Genomic DNA, 22,377 nt, shown 5'->3' with positions numbered 1-22,377 from the left:
TGAAGATCTGATTTGATCACCGTATTACTGAGGTAGGTAATCCACTGACTCGCGGTCAGTTCTCGAGGGCTCCCGTGTCTCACACCGGGACTGGACCAAGAGAGAGGTGGAGTCTTTGGGCTTTGAGCTCTAACTCACCCTATGCCAATTCCCCTCTCCACACTTTCTGCCTCCTTTCTCACACCACACTCGGACGGGACACAGCCTCGCGATGGAGTCGGAAGGCAGCCAGAGTAACCTGTCCTCATCGGACTCTCCCCACGACCCCTGGTAAAAATCAATTCACTCTCTTCGTCCGATATCAATTACAAAGTAACTGTAACAAAGAGGGATGGCGTGTTTGGCGGTGTCCAGCGCACCTCACATCCATTCAGTAAAGGTTCATCGAGATTCACTGCCGTTATTTGAATGACTGAAGATCTTAATGGCGCTCCTCAATGTCCATTGAATGTCTCTGATTTACATGCAAACGCACAGCACTTGTTGATCGCCCGTTTGTCTTGTTTTCAAACAGCAAGATGTTCATTGGTGGTCTGAGTTGGCAGACAACGCAAGGTGAGTAACACTTTTATAAAGTGTCTAAGCATGTCAGCACAGGAGACAGTGCGCTCTGTTTTGTTAGAATCTGGTTAATAATAATAATAATAATGAATAGTTAATTTCTAATTATAATCAAACACTCATTTATCACGTTATGCCCCTTAGAAATACAAACTTCTCTATCAATTGAACACAAAATCAAAATTGGATTCTTTAGAGACTTCTTAAAATCAAAAAGTCCTAGATGAAGAAAGTAAATCCCATGGGTTGCTCTGTAATTTGGCTTGATCCTTTATACAAAGACCATACAACAGGTTTAGCTGTGTGAATTGAGAAAGTTTCACTGCTGTCATGCTGTAGGCTGTTCTCAGTATGTAGGACGCATTGTTGTTTTGAATTACGGCAATGTATTGTTCAAGGCACAGAACCCTTAACGGCCTTCCTGACATCTGATTCTACCATTATTATTATAATTTCATAGATGTACATTTATGATCTCAGCTGACACTTACATTGCAAAAATGGCAAATAAAATAATATTTATGCACCTAATCTGTATTTTTAGTCATATGTTAGCCTTCAACTGAAGAGATACACTATATTTTACAATCAAAAATCATACATGACATTTCTAGATGTGTGTATCTGAATAATGGATTCATAAAGACAGTTAGTTACAATGTTATTCATATTTAAATAGTCAGAAACAGACTTATGTATTTCTGTACATGATGACCTCACCTTATATATTTTACACCAGGCTTCATAGGTCATCTCCATTGATTATGTCATTCATTTATTGTTGAAGTCATCAGCAAATAATCCCCTTGTAAGATTTTTGCCCATCTGAATGTTAAATGCAATAAAGAATTCTACTTTTCGTCCTTTTTCAGAGGGTTTGAAAGACTACTTCTGCAAGTTTGGTGAAGTGAAAGAGAGCATGGTGATGAGAGATCCAGTTACAAAGCGCTCCAGGTAAGGGAACAAGCAACCTGCCTGTGACACCACAGCAAACATACAAAGCATCTACAAAGGCTCTCAATAATGACTGTATTGTCAGTATACAGTATGCAGAATAGGTGGAGATTTTGTAATTTAGATCCCTCTTTTGCCTAGGGGTTTTGGATTTGTCACGTTTGTTGACCAAGATGGTGTGGACAAAGTTCTGTCCCAGAACACACATGAACTGGACTCAAAAACTGTGAGTTTTTCCCTCATTACTTACACTGCTTTTAGTTATAGCCAGAGATTGCAACTCAATGATTTTGATTTATTTTGTCAGAGGGTTGATGAAGTATTGATAGGATAGTGCCTTGATATGGTGATTAATAGTCACTCAGTGATGTTGTGTGCTGTCATGCATTTTCAGTTTGGGTTTTGGTCAAGCAGTTTGGAAAGACACAGAACGGAGAAAGGGATGGGAAGAAACTTCCCATCTCAGCCTCCCCTTTCCTCAATGAGGTTGTCAGGGAAGCATTCCTATTCTGTGGCAATCGCTATGGTAACTAGGGGACCCGGACAGGGTATGCTGGGAAGCCTTTGTGGTGCACACTAGACACATTAGACATTTAACTCATGTGGAATTCAGACCTTTCCTTTTTATTTAAACTTATCCCTCTGTCCTATGAGCTTTCATGTCTAATTTTTAAATGTGCAAGATGTTATGTTAAATGTTAAGTTTGAATGTTATGAACTGGGCCAAATAATGTTATGATTATTGAATCCAGTTAATGAAATACGCAATATTCTGCATCAAAATTGATTACTACTATCAGTTAGGGTGTTAATCAACCAAGAAAAGTGGGAAACTTTAATGAGTGGTTTTGTGCGTTGTAGTGCATCTATTCTTGAAAGTCTTTGTCATTGTTTAGAGCAGGCGGGTCCTGGGACAATGGTGCCTGTTGGTTTCCATGGTGACAGTGGAGTCACCCCCCCAGGGGGTCAGGCCTGATTGAGAGGGGAAAAAACTTTCTCCTCTCTCTCTCTTTCTCTCTCTCTGTCTGTCTCTCTCTCTCCCTCTTCTGAAAGTTTGAACTAGTTACTCTATTGAGTGCCTAAAAACTGCCTTGCACTATGGCAACAGGTAATACATGGCTGACCACAATGTACCCGTGCGTTTCTGTTCTTCAGATATATTCGGCATGCCAAGTAAAGTTGTTAAAGAGATAGTTTACCAAAAATGAAAATTCTGTCATCATTATACAACCTCACGTTATTCCAAATAACACAAAATAAGATGTTAGCTTGATTCACCTTCCACTTTGAATGCATAAGATGAAAGTAAATGTTGACTGAGGCTGTCATTCTGCCTTTTATGTGCTTCAGAATTAAAAAAGTCACACAGGTTTTGCACCACTCACTCACTAACTCAATGATGACAGAAATTGCATTTTTGGAAGAATTATCCTGATACAACTAAAATCAAGTCATTGTAGTTGACACAGAGCTCTCCGGTGACTTATTCTAACAGTTTCCTGAGGCTAACTGCAAAAGCTCATCTGACTCTTAAATAAAACCAACATAACAACTAAAGTGAACATTTTAGAGTGTGTCTCCCAGCTCCAGTCTTCCACAGCATGGCCGCTGTGCTGTTTTCTAAGTGCCTCCCCCCTGAGAGAGGCAGGCAGAGCCAGGGGAACATGGAGGCCTTTGTCCTGCTTTACCTCTATGACTGTGCCCCTGTGAAGGTGCCTTATGGCTGCTCGCATGGGCCGACTTTAAACTGGAGATTAGCTTAACGAGCTCAGCGATGGGGTGGTGAAGGAGGGGAGGCCAGAAAAGAAAGAGAGAAATGTTTGCGGTGCAATACATAAAAATCTGAATTTGCAGTCAACAGTCTTTCCATGCATCTTTTAAACATTTGCGTGGACAGTGCAATCGTTGTGTAAGGTGGTGTGCATGCGTGTGTATGTGATTGATCCACACACTGCTACAAGGAACCAGAGATTGACCCTGAAAGATTGACCCGGTTTGTTAAATCCACTGACTTAAAATAGTTTTGACAGGGGCGGCAATTGTTGCTGTTTAAGGACACATCTTGTCCAAATGTTATTATAATATATTAGAAATACCCTTCTGTTAGCAAGTGAGTAGAGATTATTTTTACATGTTAGAGAAAAAATGTACAGTATGTATGTTTATTTTTCCCCAAAAAGGAACACTCCTGAGTCAAAGAGGATTCTTATTCCCAGAGCCACAGAAAAATATTGACAACTTCTTAGAAACACCCTCACAGTAAACGCACAAATTGAGATCTCTATATGAAATGTACATCTGTAGATCATGTAAGACTGAAATGTGCATTGCTTTAAATAATTGGTTGGGGAAAAATTAAGCAAAAAAAATGATCGCAATAACATCAACTTCTTTACAAATCACGAGTAAAATGGCAGATTATCGGTTCATAAACACTTACTTTTCACCCTGTTCTTCACACAGTGCTATCTTATTATATCCAAACACTTTCATTATAGTAAAGGGGCACATTTTAGCATTCCCCTCAGTGTCTGTTCTTGTTACAGGCCCTGGCAAAATGTCTAAACAAGCTCCTACAGATTCCATTAGTTTTAAATGTCTGTCGACACTGTCTTGGATCAAAAGAATCTCTAATGACAGTAATATATTTTGTGTGACCGTATATTTGCGTCAGTGGCTGTATGTTGATTTATTTGTCTGTGTGTGTGTGTGTGTGTGTGTGTGTGTGTGTGTGTGTGTGTGCTATTTGTTTGTTTTTGATTGTGCACAGGAGTGGTCGGGCCTCAGCAATGTAATGGACCGGAGGTGACTATCAGAGTAGTCTAGACATAAAATGTAGTTACTGCATCAGATGTTCAGATTAGCTTAGCCTCTTCATTTTACTCTCTACATTCACAACTTATAGTCTTAATTTGTATAAAATAATGGGGTGACTCTGGTAAACTGCTGTAGTTTACTTCAGAGGTGCTAGCCCTTTAGTGTAGCTCTATTCGAACCCTCTCTCGGTCAGACTAATCATTATTGTTGCTAGAGCTGTACTGCCTTCACTGTCTTCTAGAATTTAACCTCAGTACAGCATGATGTAGACTAGTGTTTGGTAAATAGCTGGACTAGAAATGTATAGACTAATATAGAGGTCTGGGTATCTGTAATGTAGTATGTCTATTTTCGCATCTTGCAACGGGGTGCTAATCAGTTGTTTTTATTTTCTGCAAATATCCAAATGTTTTTGCTCAAATTACACAAATCTACTATTACTTTAGCTACATTATTTCAATGCTATGAATTACAAATGTAGTTTCTGAGTTTTCAAGGAGCTGGATAATATGAGTGGTCTTTTACGGCTCATTGATAGAAGTGCATACATTTTCAGATTTCATGCTGATGACAGTCTCAATGAAAGAAAGAAAGTAAGAAAGACATGCAAAAACAAACAAACAAACAAAATAATTTTTGTTTGCCTGACAAAAGAGTGTGTGGGTCAAGGGTGCTCTTCTGCTTGCGGTTTCTGTGCTTTCTTTTGTTTGCTGACCATACTTTCTCCACAAAAACATGGTTGTGGTGTTTTTCTGAGTGTTTTGTAATGTCGTCCGGTGATGTTTACAGGAAAGCTGACCCTTCTCTTGTCCTGTACATGAAGTCACTGATGGCCATGGCACCCTCTTCTGTGTAGTCATGCTCTTTCATTTCTTCTTGTCTCTCATAGAAACTAGGGCTGGGCGATATGTCTTAAAAAATGATTGATGATATTCAATATATATCTCAATAATTATGTATTTGCTCTAAAATGGCTCAAAAGTGTTAGATTTTTTATCAGAGGAACCGTCATTTCATCAAAAGCAAGAATATTCAATATTTTAAAGACATTAAAGGAAAATCTAATAAATCGTTTTTCATTAAATATACATATGGGAGAATGAAATTCAATCATTTAGACTGATATGCACTTTATATTTATATTTCATACACAATGATATGTAGTAGTTTAATAAAAGCATAACTTACCTTCAAATGTTTTACAGTGCAAAGCAACTTCACTGACTTATTTTTGAAACCCCAGTTGAACATTGCATAATAAAAGATTATAACATTGGGACACGTCAGGTTTATTATTATAATATATTGCTGAATTATTATTTTTATTCTGATTATTACATTTGCGTTATACAAAAGTAATATATTTCTGTCCTGTTTACTTCACCTTCACCCGGGGCTTTTATTTTGACACTGAAAGTGCTGCAGTATTTACTTAAATTTTACAAGGAACTTTTATTACGACACAAAAAAGGCAATGGACCTTTTTCACACTGTTTGCAATGCTGAAGTAAACATTTGTAGGGTAAACTTCGACAGCGGTGAATGGGAGTGAATGGAAGACCATAGCAAATATTATTTTCACTTACCTCATTTCATTTGATTTTCATTTAATTTGCTCTAAGACCAAAAGAAAAAAATTATGTTTACATTTGAATGACTTTCCAGAAGAAAAACAAAATAGAGAGTTGTGGATTAAGACAGATGGGAGAAGATGCCAGATTTTACTGTCACTCTCTCAGCAGCTGTAATTGAAACCCCCTCACAGCTGTGGTAATAATTTTTTTAAACGAATTCCAGGGCAATATAACACAAAAAATAATGTTATAACTTACACTCAATGTTGGAAGTGCGCAAATGCTTGAACCTGCATCACTTTGATATCGCAATGAATGTGAACTGATCTGAGAGTGTTGCACACAGATCAGTCCATCACCGGTTTGTTCTGAATCGCACTCAGACGTGTTTATCTGTCTTTAAATCACAGCTTTTTGTGGAATAATAATCACTTATGACCATCTTGCCATTTTGATATTATTTTGATTAATTGTGCAGCCCTGAAGGATTGTGAAATTAGTCTACTGATGCGCTCTTTATGAAACTTTATGGTCACATGAAAGCACATTAAAATCAGATATTCACGATATTGGTCAATTTTACATCATCAGCAAAATTATTTCGATTATATCATTAATATTCGATGTATCGCCCAGCCCTAATAGAAACCTGTAAACTTTTCACCGCGTTTCTTTACTGTTTGTGAACGTTAACACAGATTAATTTATTCTGTTCTTAAAGGGCTAGTTCAGCCAAAAATGAAAATAAAGTAAATGTTTACTTATCCTCATGTTGTTCCAAATCTGTATAACTTTCTTCCTTAGAACACCAAAGAAGACGTTTATTAGATTGTCAGAGCTGCTCTCTTCCAGAAAAGAGAATGGTAGACTGTTAAGCTTCATAATGGACAAAAAAAACACCATAAAAGAATTCCATACACTGTAAAAGTGGTAACCTGTAATTTTTACCTTATGGATATATTTCTACTTGACCTAAACCATAAAATTAATTTGTTGGGATAACTTAGTGTTGTGATTTTGATTTTAGTCATATTCAAATATTTTTTTAGTATTATTGACTAAACACACTTAACCAAACAAAATAAATGTTTTTAGGTTATCTGACAAATCAAAGGAGTAGTTCACCCAAAAATTATAATTAACTCATCATTTACGCACCCTTGTGCTATCTCAAACTTTTCACTTTCTTTCTTCCGCGTAACACAAAGAAAGTTATTTTGAAGGATGTGTGATGTGTTTTTTTCTGTACAGTGTAGTCAATGGGGTCCAAAAATTTCAAGTTCCAAAAAGGACATAAAGGCAGCATAAAAGTAATCTATATGACTCGAGTGGTTTAATCCATGTCTTTTGCAGCGGTACGATCGCTTCGCAACAGACCAATATTTCTCAGAAATCTTTTAATTTGTATTCTGCAGAAGTAAGAACAAGTCATACAGCTCAAGTTTGTGATGGCATGAAGGTAAGTAAATGATGAAGCAGTTTTGGTTTTCTGGGGAACTTGTAAATCTTGCTTAACAGTCGTGGTCATCATTCACTTGCATTGTATGGGAAAGAGCAGCTTGGACATTCTGCTAGAAATAACTCCTTTCGTGTTTCATGGAGTAAAAAAGAAAGTCATATGGGTTTGGAACAACGTGGGTTTTTAAATGATGACAAAAGTTTCATGATAGATAGATTCCATTTTTTTGGGTGAACTACTGTATTTCATTATAGAGAGCTGCCACTGTCACTATTGTTCTCTTTACATGAAACAGCGCTGCGTCTCATTTCTCATCTCTCTTGTCCTTTTCTCTGCATGTATGAATGTACCATCATTCTTAAACAGTACAAAGTTAATATAGGGTGCAGTCAGCAGCTTTAAATCACACAGGCTTCTGAAAGGGCCAAGACAGCAACTGAAACCAGAGTGCAGAGGATGTGAGCACTGAGGCCTTAAAAGATGTTGGGGTTCTGTCAGTGTACTTCACACTGATGTTCTCATTTATAGTCGCAGGTGTGTTGATGCCAATGTTTCCCTTTCTTCATAGTTTCTAAACTAAACATTCTCTTCTCAACCTCTCCTCTAGATTGACCCAAAAGTTGCCTTCCCGCGACGAGCCCAGCCTAAGGTATGTGCTTCTACATGTGTCATTGTGACCTGTCCAGAATGGCTGACTTTCTTGGTAGCTTATAAAGCAATATGCCACGAAAGGCTGCAATGTAAAAAGTGGTAGTGTGCAATTGTTACCTTAAAAGCCCCTGCACACTTCCTACAAAATCAAAGAATGAATGGGTGTGACGTCATTAAGAACTAAATCTGGCCAAAATGAAGGTGTATTTGAGTTCGTACAATGGCTCGTAACAGTTTGCCAGGGTGAAATTTCAGGAAAAACTCTTACCGGCTGCTAAACACCTTTTAACTGCTATTGTTCCACGTCATCGGTATGTTTGACCTGGAGCTCCACCTACTTTGAGGCTGACAGCTGATTCCTTTTCAGTCGGCTAAGATCAGTCAACATGAACACACCGGCGAGTTATTAGTGAGCTGGTGCAAACTTACCTATGTCTGTATGAACATTTACATAGAGACATTTTCCAAGAAAATGTCATGTGATTTTTTTTTTGTTTAATTAGTCTACAAAAGGAATTAAATCAACTCAAATACACTTAAGTTCCCATTTTATTAATGTGCCATCTGCAGCCGAAGCTTTTCACTCAACAGCCCAAAGTAAGACATGCCCATCATAATTTTTTGTCTGTATTCCACCCATTAACACTCTTTTATACACCCATAAATAGTATTAGTGTCATTATAAATTGAGAGTTTAATCGGTTCATATTATGGCCGTGTATAGTGTGTTAGAGCGTTATCTCCATGCTCTAAATGTAAACATTCAAAATGTAAACAAGACAAATTACACATTATCTACTGTATTATATTATTTTAAATCAGCTTCTTTACTGATCTCGTGTGAATGCAATTCCGAGAATGAGGTTTTAAGTCAGTAATAGTATTTGTTGTTAAACATATTGTCTTTAGCATCCTCATATTTACCTCTAAACACCTCCCCCAGCAGCGTGGCTGGTGTCTGAATGTTCGCAAACTGTATGTCATTGCTCAGCTGTTTCTGTCACGATCCCCTGTTGTCTGCTCTGTGTTTCTCCCCTGTCACCAATTCCGAACTACACTTCCCACAATTCCCTGCCCTCATCACTGCCAGTGTCATTGTTTTCACCTGTATGTAATTTAATCATCATCACCCTTCTGTATTTAAACCCTGTTTGTTTGTTCATTCATTGTCGGTCGTCAATTTATGTTATGGTTGTCTTTGACTGTGTTCCTGCCGTGCCCGCCGTGGATGTTTCTAGTGTTTATATTTTTGTTATCCCCTCGTGGATGTTTTGTTTGTTCCCGGTGTTTTTATTTATTCTGTGTTTTTCTTGTTTATTTAATAAAAAACATAAAATTACATACAGGTGAAAACAATGACACTGGCAGTGATGAGGGCAGGGAATTGTGGGAAGTGTAGTTCGGAATTGGTGACAGGGGAGAAACACAGAGCAGACAACAGGGGATCATGACAGTTTCTAACTTCATTTTGGCTCTGAGTGAAAAATGAAGACTTAGCTCTGAGTGTGCTGTGGCCTTAACTTTTTCTAACTTTAAAAAATGACTTTCGTTGGTGTAACCTAATATAATCAGGTTTATTTAGACTTTAATAAAAATATTACAAATATTTCTAATTATTTTTATGTTACAGAATCTTCTAATCTTTCATTGAAACATATGCAGATTCGAAGTGATTTGGGTGTAAAACTTTGGTAAAGCACTTGTTTTAGGTGTCCTGACAAAACATAAATTTTACAGCGAGTGCATTACAATGATTTTACCTCCAGTTAGTGGTGTTCTTAGGGATCATAGCAGCTTATTGCATTACTGTAACATAAAATGTGCAGTCACATGTGTGCATTTATAATAGTAATGTTTAGTTACTGTTTTTTTTTTCTCTTTACATGTTAACATCTTCACCCTCTCTCCTTCTTCAGTTGGTAACTCGGACAAAGAAAATCTTTGTTGGTGGCCTGTCAGTGAACACAACTATTGAAGATGTAAAACAGTACTTTGACCAGTTTGGAAAGGTAAGCTGCCTTTGTGTGAAGCAATTGAAGACATTACAGGATGATAAAAACCATCTTTGAATGAACTAGTTTAGATAAAATGGGAGAAGCTATTCTTTTCGTGTACAGAGTGAAATCTGAGCCAGTTCTGTAGGGAAGCGTGAAGGAGGAAGAGAGAAAGGCACAGGGAGACTCAGAGAAAGAGTTGGTCAATATTTCAAGACTTGTTGAAGGAGTGAGTTTTGTTTGCTGGGTAAAGTGGGGGAGATTACTTGAATCTGAATTAATCTGATGGAACAGCTGCTCCTGCCCTCAACCCCCTCCCACCCTGTTACCACAGTGACCCTACCCATCCATTGTCCCAAAGTAATTTAGCAGGCAAATTGTTTAGTGTTTGGGGTGTGTTTTTCTGTGAGTGTGTAGGAGAGAAAAAGAAGGAGAGACTGTGTGTTTAGGGGAGGATGAATGTTCATAACAGAATACAAAAACAGTACCTCAAAACAGAATCTTCTAATCTTTCATTGAAACATATGCAGATTGGAAGTGATTTGGGTGTAAAACTTTGGTAAAAAGATTTCTGCATTCTTAAGCCGTACTTGATTTTGGAATGCAGAGAGAGAGAGAAAGAGTGAAAGAGGGATGATAGTCGTAGCCACTGTGGGAAGTAGCAGATTAGTTTGCCTCACTGGTCACTTTGTGTGTTGGCCTGGTTTGGACAAGGGATGGAGAGAGGGAATGATGAAGAGAGAAAAACAGACACCATGAAAAGAAGCTAACAGAATAAAGCACTCTTTTGGGATGACTGTACTCATTAATAACTGCTCAGTTACAAAAGATACTAGTTGATATTTGTTTATAGAAAAGTTACTAAAGTAGACAGACTGATTGATTGATTGATTGATTGATTGATTGATTGATTGATTGATTGATTGATTGATTGATTGATTGAAAAAAGAAAGAGTAGATAGATAGATAGATAGATAGATAGATAGATAGATAGAAAAGAAAGAGTAGATAGATAGATAGATAGATAGATAGATAGATAGATAGATAGATAGATAGATAGATAGATAGATAGATAGATAGATAGATAGATAGATAGATAGAAAAGAAAGAGTAGATGGATGGATAATAACACAAATATTAATTTATACTTACTTCTAGCAGAACCTCTTTGGTATTTGAATACTTATGATCTTGTTACTGATCTTCATATTTTAGTTTGGCCACATCCACACTTATACATTTTCAGTTGATAACATAATTTCACAAAGTATACGGTACTAGAGAGCGTTTTCAAAAGTCTCTGTTTGCAGTGGAGGAAAATACCGATTCATTGTGGATGAGAAGTGTTTTAAACTGAAAACATAAACAGTATGTGTGGACATGACCTTAGTATTTGAAAAACCTTATGAAACAAAGTTGTGTTATTATATTGTGTGTCATAATATCTTAATATCATATTACCTTAAGGGGCCTGACTTTAGACAAAATGAGTTTCTCTGGTGTAACGAATATAGTTTGGTTGATTCAGTCACATATAGAAATATTTTTAAAGCCAGTTGATGCATCAATATTACCACATGAAGCCCATTGTTTGAGTTATATGACAAAACAGTCTGCAAATATGTAAATGTAAACATTAAAAGTGTGTGTCAGTGTCCAATGTACCCTATCAGTTTGTGTTTTTTTATTTGGAGGTTGTGCTTTGGGTAAAAGCTATGCTAAATTGATGTTTTACCTGAATTATAGTTATTAAATGTAATCAAAAAGACTAAATATTTGGGTCTAATGAAATGCAGAAGTGTTCCTGCTGCTCAACTAGTAGAGAATGGCACTAACAACAATGAGGTTCACAGAGAACATACTGATGGTAAAAAAGTATTCCTTGAATGCACTGTAAGTTACTTTGCATACAATCTGCCACAAGTGATAATTTAAATGCTAAGACTGCATATTTTTGGGGAAAATATGACTAAAACCATTTTGCTTTAGATGTTTGTATGGACTAATGGTTGATAACAAATCGTAAATGCATTCATCTCTCTCTCTCTTTCCTACAGGTGGATGATGCAATGCTTATGTTCGACAAAACAACCAACAGGCACAGAGGTACATTTTCTTTATTTCATTAAACAACCAAACATTGGCAGGTCAATGGCAGCCGTTCAGAGTTAAGACTCCTTTCCTATTTGTTTCTTCTTACCTAAACCTGGTCCAATCTGTCTCCTCTCCGTGGCCCTCCATCCTGTACTCTGTTGGATAAGCGGTAGGTGAGGAGAGAGATTGAGTAATTAGTGTGTTCGATAATCAGGGTTTAGGCTAAAACCTCGTTAAGCACCCTTCCCTCCCCCACCCGGTCCCACTGCACATTGATTATGACAGCTTGCATGGCTTTACAGCAGCCTTTCAACCCAGCAGAGAGGTGGAGTAAAGGAGGCACATGGAGAGACAGAGTAAGAGAAAAGCAAGAATCTGTTTATAAAGATGCAAAAGTCGACACGTGTTTTTTAGAGGTTTTAAATAGAATATAGTGCAAAGAAAGCTTGTATAATGTCAGTCTTAAAGAGTATCTCTCAGGGCTACTCAGCTTCACAAATAGACAGCTGCAAGTGGAGAGGTTAGTGCAAGAGCAAAAAACTTTTTATCATGTATACCACTTACAAAAAAAGAACTGTGGCTGTACCATGGTCCAGTGATGCATAAGATGGTAATACCATGATACTTTGATATATACCCTTTTACTGAATGAGTACCATATTCATGAACAGTAACATAGTATTTACATTTTACTCCAAGTCACTTTTAAGATACCATAGATCTACATTGGTACATGCTACTGAAAACATGGTAGTACTATAGTGCCTTAAAAGAAAAAAAAACTTGCTAGTATGGTCATTTTATATATATATATTCTTTATGTTTGTGGCATTGCAATCATTCTGGAATAAAGGACAGAAATGCTTATGGTTTACTGAAATTATGACTGATTGGATCAGTGAAGTTCTTGCATACCCTTAAGTACAATGAAATAAAAATGTTGACCTAAAAATTTGCTTCATGTGGTAATAACAAAAATAACTGATTTAATTCAAGTCAGACATGATTTAACATCACTGAGTCAATTGTAATACATTAGGTTGCACCAACAAACCTAATCTTAATGGTTAGATCAGGTAGAGATTGTTCCTTAAGGTAACAATTCTTAAAGGGATAGTTCACTCAAAAATTAAAATTCTCATCATTTACTCACCCTCATGCCATCCCAGATGTGTATGACTTTCTTTCTTCTTCTGAACACAAACGAATATTTTTAGAAGAATATCTCAGCTCTTCAATGTAAGGGAATGGTGGCCAGAACTATAAAGCTCCATAAAGCACATAAAGCCAGCGTAAAAGTAATCCATAAGACTCCAGTGGTTAAATCCATGTCTTCAGAAGTGATATGATAGGTGTGGTTGAGAAAAAGATCAATATTGAAATCCTTTTTTATTATAAATCTCCACTTTGACTTCCACATCCATCTTGGCGATTTGCATTATTCATGCATATCCCTACCGACTGGTTGGGGCTTGTCAAACATGGAGATTTATAGAAAAACGTTCTTAAATATTGATCTGTTCCTCACCCACACCTATCATATCACTTCTGAAGACTGTAGACATGGATTTAACCACTGGAGTAATATAGATTACTTTTATGTTATATTTATATGGTTTTGGGAGCTTCAAAGTTTTGGTCACCATTCTTGCATTGTATGGACCTACAGAGCTGAGATAAAAATAATTTGTGTTCAGTAGAAGAAAAAAGTCATACACATCTGGGATGTCATGAGGGTGAGTAAATGATGAGAGAATTTTCGTTTTTGTTCAAACTGTTCCTTTAAGGTTATCACTTTTTGCAGTGTGTATGAATTTTAGACATTGTTTATAATGATGGCTGAAGTGGAAATCCAAAAGCAAACAGTGATCTGTCCACTGTGTCTGAATGTCTGGTCTCTTTCTTGCCTTCAGGATTTGGATTTGTGACTTTTGAGAATGAAGATGTAGTGGAGAAAATCTGTGAGATCCACTTCCACGAGATCAACAATAAAATGGTGCGGATTCATTGTTCTGATGTTTTGTTTTCATCTACTCAATCACCAATGTTGCTGCTACAACTTTATTATCAGTTCCTGAATTTATTGTCTGACCATCTTACATCCTCCTTTTCGTTTTCATTCATAGGTGGAGTGTAAGAAGGCCCAACCCAAGGAAGTGATGTCACCCACAGGTTCTTCAAGAGGTCGCGCTCGTGTCATGCCCTATGGGATGGACGCCTTTATGCTTGGAATAGGAATGCTGGGTAAGAGTGTTGCTCTTAACAGCGATTACAAAGATGACTAGTATCCAAGCTATCCACAGGATCATTTGGACTCTTCTGCCCTCTGCTGTTAAGAGTATGAAGTGCAGTCTGTCAGGCCAGAAATATAATGTAGATGAATCTGTTCTGAATTCACAAATCCTGTTGTTTTAATCTAAAATTTTGAACTAAAATGTAATTATAAATATTAATTTAATAGTAATATATTGACCAGAACATGTTGATACAATGTTTTACCACACTATGGTTTATAAATATACGCTATTTTGTTTTATAATATTTCCTCACAGGGTATCCAGGGTTTCAGGCAGCAACGTATGCCGGTCGCAGCTATACAAGTCTTGCACCAGGATACACGTATCAGTTTCCTGGTAAGGTTCAATGTCTAGCCCATACAGTGCATTATATTGTGTTAATGTCTCTGTAGACCTTTTCACACATTAGTTCATGGGCATTAACTCTTTCTTGGGTTCTGTCCATGCAGACACTCAATATAATCAAATATTGAGTTTTTGTAGGCAGCAAATGATTATTTATTTAGCAATGTATCATTGCATATGCATTATTCTGTATATTTGATTCAGGATATACAGTATAGTATATATGTATATTATGCAATGGTTTGTTGGTATTACTGTGTATGCTTGTGAATATTATACTAAGATAGTTTTATATAAACTTATATATATATATATATATATATATATATATATGTATGTGTGTATGTGTATATGTATGTGTGTAGTGTGTGTGTGTGTGTGTGTGTGTGTGTGTGTGTGTATTTTACATAGGTATTTTAAGTTTTACAACTTATTATTATACAACTTATGTTATTTAAATAACTCAAACTCATGGCTGCTTGTAAATCTCAGGGGGGCAGTCTAACACTTGTCTTTCTGTTTGCTTTTGAGGCCTGTCTGCTTGCATGTCTTATTAGAACTAACCAGTGTCTCTCATGTTTGTTGCACTATAGGCCCTGTATTGCTTGTCCATGTGTGTAGTTTGAACTGCGCACTTGTGTGTACATTTTAACAGCTTTCTGTGTTTATCTCTATTCTAGAATTCCACTTAGAGAGGACCCCCCTCCTGACATCACCCCACCCCTCTGAGCTCACAGGTTAGTTCCTTTACAAGCAGCTACATGTTACCTGGTCATCATATTGCAATACACAGAATAAACAGCAACATAAAGTGATACAGCATCAGTTTAGCAATAAGATTGCAGGGAGTTATAGCAGGCTGTAACACCACCCAGGAAATCCTGCAGAACAGATCACTGTCGGTTGTTTTCACACATTATCAGACCAATCTTCATCTGTATGATGTAAAACTGTGGTCATCATAAATGAAAGCTTTTGTGCCTTACACTTTTTTTAAGTGATCTCATGCCATGCTGATACTCATTGGATTCTCTTTCTTGCTTGTTTGCTTGTTCTGTGTGTACGTTTTTGTAGCCATTCCTCTAACGGCGTACAACCCCATGGCAGCAGCGGCTGCAGCAGCAGCTGTGGTCAGAGGTGCGAGAATTTTGTTGTTTTTACATCCCACACATGACTTGTGCTCAGGAAATGTGCTCACACCCAAATGTGCATTTTCACTCCATGGCTGTGCCGTATTGAGATTTACTGTTGATGGACGAATTTCTGTAGGTAATTTGTAGAATTTGCTTTTTAGGCTCTACTCCTCGCTCAGCTGGGTTTCTAGGTACCAGCAGCCCGGGGCCGATGGCAGACCTGTATGGAACGGCCAGTCAGGACTCAACAGTCAGTAGCTATATCAGCGCTGCAAGTCCTGCTCCTAGTACTGGCTTCAGCCACAGCCTTGGGGTGAGTCAAAACAGGGCCTCGTCTGATGACCGAATGATATTAATGAAGTACATTTTAGTTTGTTAATTCCAGATTTGGCTATTCAGTCAGAAAGAATCGATTGCCACTTTCTGTACCGTATGAGCAATTTGTTGAAAGAATTTACCTTTCTGTTTTTCCTTTGCAGGGCCCTTTGATTGCTACAGCATTTACTAATGGCTACCACTGAAATGTAAAATGAGTGACAGGTACAATAAGGTTCATTGTTCTTACGTCTTCCTTAAATCTAAAGGAAAGATACTTAAAGTGTGTTCTGATTGGTGCCGCAGGGTTTTATTGTTATTTTCTCAAGCCGTCTGTCTTTGAATGTTTTAGGATTAGATGGATCAGCCCTACGCCAGACTCATACCGATGTGATGGCGGCTGAAGCACTATTAATGTGTTGTGACATATTTCCTGTGTTACGAATCACTGTCACATCAGTCTATAAACTAACCTCCTGTTCCTCTTATATAGAGCTAAACCTGTAAATAATTAGAAGATTCCTCTGTTTGAAAAAATAACATCTTAAGTTTTTTGCTTCTTTCTGTATTTTGTCTTTTTTCTCTTAGTTGTTCAAAGTTTTGTCTTTTTTGTGATGCCTTTTTTTAGGCATGTTGTAGGTTTGTAATTGTAGAAAAATCTATCTAGTTTAACTCCAGTTACAAGAGCAATAATATGTGTCTGAACCATTTGGATCTTTGTAGTGTATAAAGGACTAAATCAGTTTCAGATGCATTTGGTACAGTTTTTACAGAAGTATGTAGTGATATCAAATTGTATATTTGGTAGCTTCACAACTGGATTTATTACATTGATCATGAAAATAGTAGAAATTATAACAAGAACATGTTTCTCAGACTTAGATTGAACTTTGTTTTGTTTTTTTGTGTGTGTGTAAAATATTGTACATAACCTACTGTGTTTTTGATCTTGGTGAGATGTTTATTCCATTATGGGATACGTCTGTATTTGTGATGAAGAATTAGTTTTTTACACTCAAGAACAGAAACACCTGATAGTCTTTGTTTGAAAAGTTGTTGTTGTTTGTTTGTTTTTGTTTGATTATTTTCATTATATGATGAACTTGAATTTGTTTTATTTTGTTCATTGTGTTTTCGTTTAAAGAAGTGTGTGTGTGTGTGTGTGCGTGTGTGTGTGCGTGTGTGTGTTTTAAGTACGCAGGGTAAATGGTTGCAAGAGAGTGAGTGCATGTTTGATGCTGTCATAATCTAATGTATTATCTTTAGAAAGATGATTTCAAATGTGAATTTTAACCCCCTTATGTCCCCCAATGTTCATATTTTACATTACTTTTACCAAGTTTATATCCATAACACAATTCCATTAATCTCCTTTAGAGGTTTAAAGTCTTGTAATAATTGGATTATAAATATCCTTCGATTAATTGAAGATTCACAACTGGTAAATATAACACTAATATAATGACACTTTCAACAAAGTAAATTGTATTAACAGGATGACTGTTAATAACTGAAACTCTTGTTGTTTCTTGTTTTAAGCCTGACCCTGTCTGATAAAATAAAATAAAAAAGTTATCAAGTAAATTTGGAAATTCTGAATAAATGATTTCAAGTATCATTGACACTTCAGAACTCCTACATGACTTAAAACCGTCTGCAGTGAGTCAAGGACACCAGATGTTGCCTATTAATTTAATTAGTTCTTTTTTATTCACCTCATCTGTGGCTGCACCGCATAGGAGACGCTGTGCTAAATCACCCACATATACATCTCTTTTTCTGACTTGTCAGGAACATTCAAACAAAACAAGATTTTTATCTGTTTGAAACAGCATTATCTTGTTATTGACGCACGTCAAATGACTGGCACATTAAGTCTCTAAATGGTGTCGCAAAGGAGGTGTTTTGATTCCTCACAACTTGCCTGTTCTTTCAATAAACTCTTTATTAATTATAATGTATTTATTCATTTGGGAAAGTTGTTGCAACCACACATATCTGTCTCTCTATTTCTTTGCTCTTTGATGGTTCAACCATCTATTTCCTATTTAAGTTCAATTTTGAAGCAGTTTGTTTTGAGGGCACTTAATGAAGAGCTGACCTAAAAATAAATTAACCAAAATAAAAGGGCCAACAAAGAAACCACACTGGGAAAAATGTTATCTTAAAAATGTGCTTCATGTGGTAACGGCTAAATTCAAGTCAAAAATAATGAACATGTTTGAATCAACCTGAATACATTAGGCTACACCAACAAAACTCATTTTAAGGGTTAGGTAGAAATAGCCCCTTATTGCAGGTTGCCACTGTGGGTTGGTAAGCATAAAACACACCGGTTATAGCTGTTCCGTTGGATTGCATGCACCTTTCCACTAAATCTGTTTTTTTAAAAGCACACAATAAAGTTTTTTCCATATGCATCACTAAGACCAACCCCAATCTGATCACACAGAGGACCTGAGAAATAAATGTATTTCTGCCATGATACCTGCAGATTTTGTTCTTCTGTGGGAAAATATTTAAAGAAAATTTAAAAATCCTTTTAAACCTCTATATTTGAATTAGACCTTGGCTATAATCCCTAGAAAGAATGATAGAGGACAGTTCGACGCTTCCCTACATAGCATGTGTGTATAGGCAATTATAGAAATTGTTGGATGGGTTTATTATAATTGACTGCATCATTATTTTATCTTTCTTATACTGTAATTTCTTGACTGAGTGGGCAAATATTCAGTCCTACACTGATGAGACAACAAGAACTCAATTGTGCTGTGTCATGATCATGCTTTATATTTAAATGTGCACTTTGCAATTCAAGCTTCAATATAAAAAAAAATAAGAAATAAAAATACAGAAAGAACAGATCTTTGTTTTTTATTTACAGCAATGTATTCACAAAATCATTTTTCACACTTTCAGTTTAACAAACTTGTTTGAGACAAATCTGTTGATAGCCTGCTAACAACAATGTCAAAAAAGACATTGAACGTCTATCAATAAATATGCGATAACAAGTAGAGATTAAAAAAAAAAACAAAAAAACAATGTGAAAAAAAATCTGGCCAAGTCAAATAAAAATACAGAAAAATCAACCTTCGTCCTTTGGTCCTTTCTTTATGTGGACTTCAGAGTATGTCACTGAATCTTCAGAGCAGATCCCTGTGGAGGGTGCCAGAGCTAAACAGTCCTGAAAAACAATTTGTTGCAAATGTGCAAATGCAACAAATTGGGTTAATTAGAAGCAGTTAACTAAGCAAATGCACCCTATCAAAAGTGCATTTGTTTTAATCACTTTAATAATACAGAATACCCAAAGTACCATTTACCTCATTTCTTGTTTTTGCACTGTCTGCAGATTTTGGAATGTTTAGTGCAGCGTAAACAATAGTTTCAGAAGGAACCGGGCACAGAGATCCACTGAAAGCATCTACCTGGAAGTATTAACTTCTTTAAAAAATTCCATATCTTTTTAAAATGACTATCAGTTCTGCCTCTATGCACCATCAAATAAATAATAAATGTCACTCACATTGGACTCTTTTGCTTTAACTTGACTTCTGCAGTGTCCTAATTTAAGAAAGCATACAGATTAGACTTGAACACTACAATTGTAAACTTTACTTGACAATGATTTTCACTAATCCTCATGGCCTTTTTACCTCTTATGCCTATTATACAGTCACAAATTCTAAATTCAATTAATGATTGATTCTGATAGACTCATAGATATCCAAGTGTTTAAGAAGTTTCACAATTTCACTTACCTTTGTTATATATGTAAATGACACAGGCGATGCCGATAACAAGCAAAAGAATTGCACACCCTGAAAGCGGTAGCCACATCACTATATACTTATAGTGGTTTGCTGGACCCATAGTCGAAGGTGGACCTGGCGATGTCACAAGTGTTGAAAAAGTAATGTTTGATATTTGAGAAGTACCTGTTTAAAATAAGGACTGTTCAATATTATGATGTAAATACAAATAATTCTCCATTCTCAGTCAAAAAGTGTAAAATCTGAAAAATGAATGCTAACAAAAGTCAAAGGTAAAGCTCACCCACATATACATGGGACCCCTCTCCATAAGCTTCAAAAAGTTTGGGTAAATCTGACCATACTTTGCAGTAATAAACACCACTATGATTTAGATATACTGAAGGGATGTGAATTGATGCGTTGATGCACATATATCCAGTAGAACAGGTAGAGAACTGATTCTTAGAAACATTAAATATTTCATAGTCCATTATTGAGACATTATTTTTTAACCACAAAACATGTAATCTTTCTGTTCTTGAATCCACTTCAATATGACAGGTGATGCTCACATTCGAGCCCTCAGTTGTGTTTATTCTCTCAGGTGTTTGCTGCAGAGATAGTTGAAATCCAGGGACAAGCCCTGAAAAAAGGACAAGATTTTCATTATGAAACCTCTGTTTGATACTCCAACTCACTCATTATTAAATACAAAAATTATATTAATTTGTGCCATCAAGGAAAAATAACAAGGACAATACATTACCTGTGAGACAGATTATGATGAGAGCACCGGGACATATGGTGTGTATCATTTTATCTAAACTGTAGAGACAGTATGTTTCACAAGTTAGCAGAGGCAGGTGTTTTTCATTTGTTTTTCGTGTGTGTGTGTGTGTGATGTATCCTGCCTGTTGAAACCAAACGTTTCCTCACATATTTTAGTAACACCCACAGACAGGCCACCGGGTTGAGTCTTGTGAGTTTGTATAGTGTTCCCGCCTTTTTAAACTACAGTTTTTTTGTTACATTTCATGCCTGATAGAACACTTCCTGTTGTGGTTACAGAGGTGTTGATTTTGCTCTTTGGTGAATGGAGTTCATACAAAGGATCTGTTGAGAGTTCTCATAACGTTTCAATGATACATCAACCTTTGATCCGCTTTGAAATGCATTGGTTTCATTCTCATGAAAAAATGCTCTAAAATCAACATCTATAAGCCCATTTTGGCCATTAAGATTTTTCACATTGTAGCATTATTTTCATGACAGTTGTGCATATTTTACTCCCAAATTCTCATTATTGCAATGCAATTTTTTCAACATGAATCAAAAAATATATTATTTAAATTGTAAAGTATTTATAACTCAGAGTACTCTGAGTGAACTGTCTTTCATTTTTGCTGGTTTCAATTTGTTTAAAATCATTGTACAACAGCATATTTGTTTACTGCAGTAAGTGTTTGTGACAAGTTTCTAGCTTTCATTCTTCAAAGGAGGAAGTGGGATCCCTATAAACAATCCAAGCGTAAATTTTGTTTGATATACAAAGAATGAAAAATTATTTTTCAGAATAGCACTCAATGTGCACATAATCTCTGCTGCATGTGTTTCTTTCTCTCCCGAGTTTGACCGCTGGATTATAAATGTGTTTAAACTCACGGTCAGGAGTAGATGCATCCATGAGTATTGCCCCTACTCATCTGGAATCAATGAGCAGGAGTCAAGTAGCACACTATGACTTGGTTCATAACTTACCAAGTAGTCCAACTTCAACTCACTTTGCTCAGGATATCTTTTTCATCCGGTCTCTGTACATGTATGACGTTGTGTCCTACAATTCCAGGTGCCCATACACCACTACAACAATCGCATTGTATGTGAACACACCATTAGAAGTGATTTCCCACAGGTGTCAATCCTTACCGTTCTGTCTCTCTTGGCCTTGCACTCTGCAAATGTTGTTGGCCGTATTTGCATGTGTGAGCTCCTAAATTATCCACAGAGGGGCACCAAAAGTGAGTTGTGAGCAGATGTTTTCAACAGCACAGTCTATGCAGTGAAGAGGAATGCATATTTTCTCAACCTTTCCCCCAAACCCTAACCAATCCAAATCACGTTTGTCACGAATTATGTGAACGTGATTACTTCCTGGTTTCAATGTGGGATACAAATCCCTGTCTCCTACACTGCTGACGCAGCTCTCAGAAACAACATGACAGCTTCCCATTTAATCATGTTGCCTGAAAATAATGCCAGAATGCAAATAATCTTAATGGTCCTAAATGTAGGCTTCATTTTATCCAAGCAAAATATGATTTCATATTTATTTTTCTTGATTTTAGTATGGAAGCCAATTCTCATTATTTCAATGCAAAAAAGACATCATTATGACATTCTTAACATGAAAGAAAGTAAATAT

The 22,377-nt window shown here is 36.5% G+C and overlaps 2 protein-coding genes across 3 annotated transcripts; one reads left to right on the top strand and one right to left on the bottom strand.

The window, feature by feature from the left end:
* LOC127631322 (RNA-binding protein Musashi homolog 1-like) lies at window positions 1–17,861 on the top strand. The gene is made up of 15 exons (XM_052109415.1): window positions 1–270; window positions 515–555; window positions 1,434–1,515; window positions 1,657–1,741; window positions 7,973–8,014; window positions 9,933–10,025; window positions 12,068–12,116; window positions 14,018–14,100; window positions 14,231–14,348; window positions 14,657–14,737; window positions 15,427–15,483; window positions 15,821–15,883; window positions 16,041–16,192; window positions 16,359–16,419; window positions 16,547–17,861. Exons 1-14 carry the CDS (start codon window positions 212–214, stop codon window positions 16,398–16,400), a joined length of 1,047 nt encoding a protein of 348 aa, XP_051965375.1. The 5' UTR covers window positions 1–211; the 3' UTR covers window positions 16,401–16,419; window positions 16,547–17,861.
* Window positions 17,862–19,183: 1,322 nt separating this feature from the next.
* On the bottom strand, window positions 19,184–20,821 carry LOC127631324 (uncharacterized). Of its 2 annotated transcripts, XM_052109418.1 has the most exons (7): window positions 20,722–20,821; window positions 20,528–20,598; window positions 20,257–20,416; window positions 19,962–20,138; window positions 19,727–19,764; window positions 19,524–19,628; window positions 19,184–19,384 (listed from the first exon to the last, which is right to left on the bottom strand). In XM_052109418.1, the coding sequence occupies exons 1-7, from the start codon at window positions 20,768–20,770 to the stop codon at window positions 19,286–19,288; spliced, it is 699 nt and encodes a 232-aa protein (XP_051965378.1). In that variant the 5' UTR covers window positions 20,771–20,821; the 3' UTR covers window positions 19,184–19,285. The 2 variants fall into 2 exon arrangements, with proteins under 2 accessions (XP_051965378.1, XP_051965377.1); XM_052109417.1 differs by having other exon boundaries at window positions 20,257–20,598.
* Between the last annotated feature and the right edge of the window lie 1,556 nt (window positions 20,822–22,377).

This window comes from Xyrauchen texanus, chromosome 37 (genome assembly GCF_025860055.1).
Source record: "Xyrauchen texanus isolate HMW12.3.18 chromosome 37, RBS_HiC_50CHRs, whole genome shotgun sequence".
Taxonomy (NCBI): domain Eukaryota; kingdom Metazoa; phylum Chordata; class Actinopteri; order Cypriniformes; family Catostomidae; genus Xyrauchen; species Xyrauchen texanus.
Note: the sequence above shows the minus strand (reverse complement) of the source record. Positions and strands in the feature narration are given on the sequence as shown.